Source organism: Entamoeba invadens (genome assembly GCF_000330505.1).
Source record: "Entamoeba invadens IP1 unplaced genomic scaffold scaff_1105074726205, whole genome shotgun sequence".
Classification (NCBI taxonomy): Eukaryota; Evosea; order Mastigamoebida; family Endamoebidae; genus Entamoeba; species Entamoeba invadens.
The window spans coordinates 5,238-9,942 of NW_004440233.1; the positions used below are offsets into that span (position 1 = coordinate 5,238).

General features: G+C 26.5%; 1 protein-coding gene across 1 annotated transcript; it reads left to right on the forward strand.

The window, feature by feature from the left end:
* Window positions 1-4,184: 4,184 nt before the first annotated feature.
* On the forward strand, window positions 4,185-4,703 carry EIN_352300 (hypothetical protein; the record flags this gene model as incomplete). Its single annotated transcript, XM_004255376.1, has 1 exon — window positions 4,185-4,703. A coding segment is annotated over one exon (519 nt), but the record flags the coding sequence as incomplete, so codon positions are not given.
* Window positions 4,704-4,705: the final 2 nt, after the last annotated feature.

Here is a 4,705-nt window from a genome sequence, read left to right on the forward strand (position 1 = left end):
AAGTCGCATATGATTACATTTTTATTGTTGATACTATTACAAATACATCTTCATATTTTTATCAAATTCGATTTTTAAATTTATTGTTATTTTAACGTGAGATATATGTTTGTAAAAAATTTAACATTTTGAGTATTATATGATAATTGATCATATATTTTTACTTTTTGTTCTTTTGTATTATAATATTTCTTTTGTGGACAGCTTTGAAAAAACCACTTTATCATTTAATTATCCTCTTATGCTATACTTTTGTTCTTTTATTTGAATAAAACATATGAATCCACAATAACAAAGTTTTTTTTGTAAATTTCCTGGTTCAACAAATCCTTTTCATGGTTAATGTATTTGATGTGTCTAACATGATAACAAATAATTATTATTAAAAAGTTTGGTTTTTAACATTATTGCAATTACTGAAATATGAAAAAAAATCTTATAGCAATTGTGATAATTAAGTAAAAACATTTTATTGATTGATTTTCACAAAATCACTTTGTTATCTTTGTATAATTATCTTACATTCAAATCCAAATTAATTAAAATCCAAATTAATTAAAAAGTACGACTTAATAAATTATATTGATAAAGTAATATATTATTTACACGACAACTTACTCAATCTAATTTCTTACAACAAAACTGTTATGTTTTTTTCCAAAAAATAATAATCTTTTAACAAACCAATTCTTTTAGCTTTTCATTTTTGTCTATTTTACTCACTTTTTAAATGGGAGCTTCACAAAACAAGTTCACTTTATTAAGGAGCACTTTTATTCAACGTTTTTTACAGTGTTTTTACAAAAAACAGGAAAAACAGATAAGATAAAAACAATGAATTGTTTTTTCACAAGCTATACAATCTAAAATTATAAATTTTTATTTGATATATTGTATTTCACCTTATAATTATTTGAAATTGGCGTTTCAGTAAATATTTAGTTTAATTTGAAATTATTTCAAGCAAGTAAAAATTTCATATAAATTGTGGTAAAATTAAAAAAAATACAGTATTTCCAGATGAATTTTGAATATGTTGGAATACATCTTTTTGTTGAAAAAATAAGGTGTCGACTTAATGAAAATAACGATGTAGTATGTGCATTTATAAGGTGTTATTTTATAGTTCATTGTACAACTAAAATGACTGGAGAACGTAGAATAGTAACATCAATTGATAAGGTATTTGGTATTCATCGGCACAAAAAACTACAATGACAAAGAAAAAAATAGGAAAATTGATAGCCGAAGAAATAGAAATAGTCAGTAGTGAAATTTAAGAACAAGTTTACGAGTTAAGTGAAAAATACAACAAAACGGAAGAGAGAATAAAAAAGGAAGGCTTTGAAAACTACAAAAATATGCTAAAGAAAAATGTTTATTTTTTGTGAAATACAGTGTGGATAATCCCGAGAAATCAGCAAAAAGTTAATTAATAAAACAAAATCTGAAATGAAACCTTCTGCTCTTTGCAATGCGAAAACTAGGGCAATGAAAAAAGAAGGAAAACCAATGACACTCAACGAATTAAAGAATGGACATTACCTTTATTTTAGTGAAGTTACAAATGAGATATATATTGGGTAGAGAAGGATCATACGAAATTTTATCACGCACAAAATCTATACTTGGGGATGGGACTTTTACATGTGTCACTTCTGGATTTACACAATTATATATTATTCACGGTTTTTTAATAACACGTATTATCCACTTTTATATTGTTTATGCAAATCAAAAGATGGTATATTGTATAGCAAACTTTTTTCGCTACTTGAAAACCTTGCAAATGTGCGCGGATAATTAATTAATAAAAAAATCGTCTTTTCAGTTTTTTCCCAAATTATTCCCAATTTTTACAATATTTACCTAATTCCCTGAGTTTTAAACAATTATTTGTGTATGAATTGATAAAAAGGACAACGTTGGCGAATGGGACAACGTTTTACAACAAACTCTACAAGGTTGGACGATGCCATATAAAAATATTTATTTTTATGTTAATTTCGTTGTGTTCTAAACAGCACATTTGATAATAAAAACATGATAATAGTTTTATTTTCAAAATTCAATACAAGTTGTTTACAACTTTGGATCGAGTTGTACATAAATTAACAATTTGTTTGGACTCACAAAAACAATTTATGTCATTTCAAAAATACATAATATTTATAATTAGTTGTTTGTATTAACTTTATCCAAACACAGTTAAATAATCATTGAATTGTTGTGTTACACTATTATATTATATGGTTATTGTTTAAAATTTAAAAAAAGAATTTTGTAATCCTTTTTTTCTTTGTTAAGTGATTTTTCAGCTTTCTGTAGTTTTATTTATTTAAAAAATGTCTTGTTGTTTTTTATGGAACAATAATTAAACCAATAATTCAGTTATTTTTTTGATAATCTCGTATAAAATTAATTAAAACAATAAGGAATTATGTTTAAATAACAACAAAATATATACAATTTTGTTGTTGCAAAAAAGGATAAAAAAACCTTTGACTTTAAATTAAAATAATATTATATATTATAATGAATGAATTTGTTTACCACGAAAGCTGAATGTGCCTCGTGTAAACTTATCTAATCGAAGTGGTAATTTGTATTTATTTATAATTTCAATTTTATTAGTTAGAACTATTGTAAAGATAAATAGAGGTTAAAAAGAAGAAAAAGGTATTTTATCCATTATGTTTAATTATACATACAATCAAATTTTAATGAACAATAAACATTGTTTGTTAAATTAATGAATTTTTAGTTAATTTTGCTATCTGTGTATCAAGTTTTATTGTAGTTTTGAATATGAAGAATTATGGTTGAGTGGATGATTCAATTATAGTTTGTCTTTTAACGTTATTTTGTAAACAAAAAAGCTTGATTAATATGTAAACATCGGGCATTAGGTTAAATGTGAAAAAAACTTGAAACGATTGGGATAAATTTTTTAAAAGACTTCCCTAAATATTCCAATTTTATCGGATTAAAAAATATTAGATACCGTTAGAGACAAGATAACGTTTAAAAACTGACTGTATAATATAATTTAAGGAAGTGTGGTAAAGAAATGATAACTAAACCATCTAAATTGTATATTTAAAAAGTTTAAGAGTATCTCTAAAATATAAGTATATATGATAAATTTGTTATTTGTATTTGTGTTGAACATATTGGCGTTATTAACATGTCCACCAGAAGAAATGAAAGAATCTGAATATGTCTTAACCGAAAATAATGTGTGTGAATATACAAAGTCGGTTATAATTACATCAAGTAAGTTACAAATGACAACTGGCTCGACTTTAAAAACAGATAAGAATTTGGAACTTTCAGAAGGATATATCACACTCGAATCAAATTGCATTTTAAATGTTACTGAATTGTTTAAATTGGATTTTGAAAGTACGTGTAATGCGACTGGTAATTCAATTATAAATACTAATCAATTGGAATTAAAATCGAATTCAATAATTAATCTTTCTGGAAATTCCATGCTGAATTCTGTTAGGAATGTCATTTTTGAAACTTCTTTATTTAAACTTTCGGAAAATGCTATCCTTTTTGTGGAAGGTAATATATCTTTAAGTGGTAGTACATCTCCAAATACACTTTCAGGAAAATCAAGACTAGTATGTTTAAATTTGTTTTCAAATAAAGCAAGCAGTCAAATCACAATCAATGAAAATTCTCATGTTGAGTTGCTTGGCTCTTTTATCTTTAAAATATCTAGAGATTCTTTTCAAATATCAAGTTCGACACAACGAATTAATTTTGTATCAAAATCATTTGAATTGACAAGAGAATTTGTTGTTGATAATCGAAGTACAATTCAAACAGAAAATCTCATTTTTAATTTGACAAACACATTTAAAGTCTCCACAAATAGAACAATCAAAGATCTTCCACTCTTTTTTGTATCTAACTCAGTTACAATAACTGGATTTGATGTTTTTCAACACGATGGTGAATTCGACTTTTTGTACACAAACAACACTCTTGACACGTCATCATACACAACCCCATTCAAAGTACTTTTAGATAGTCACCTATTGCGGTATGGTGATTCAGATAAGATATATTGTCATGTGAACCACACTGAAGACACACGATATCCATATTACATCGAAAGTTATTGCCCACTCACTGATGCATACATCACGCCAATTGACACCTTTTATCAAATGAAAGTCAAAGTAGATGCAATAAAACAGAGTTTAAATGTAAAAAGCGCAGAAAATGAAGAAAATGTGATTGTGATTGGAAACCAAAAATACGATTTGTCACTCACCGAATTTATTGAAATTGAGATGGAGTCTGACAAACAAGTAGATTTAGATAATTTTACAATCACAAAAAACGTATTTCTTGTTGCGGCAAACGGGTTTGAATACAATAACACGTCGTGCAAGTCGGGGCACTTCCAAAACGGCATTTTCATCTGTCAAAATCATATACCATGTTCTGAGGGTGGTAAGACCACCGATGGAAGATGTGCAGCATGTCAAGATGTAAATTGTGTGATGTGTGATGGTGACAATGGTAATTGCATGAAATGCAAAGAGAATTTGACATACAATACCAAATCAAACACGTGTGAAGAATACACAAACTGTCTTTCATTTACAAAAGATAATTGTCTTCGGTGTAATGATGGTTTAGTATTTAAAGGTAACAATTGTGTTGATATCACCGAAGATAATGG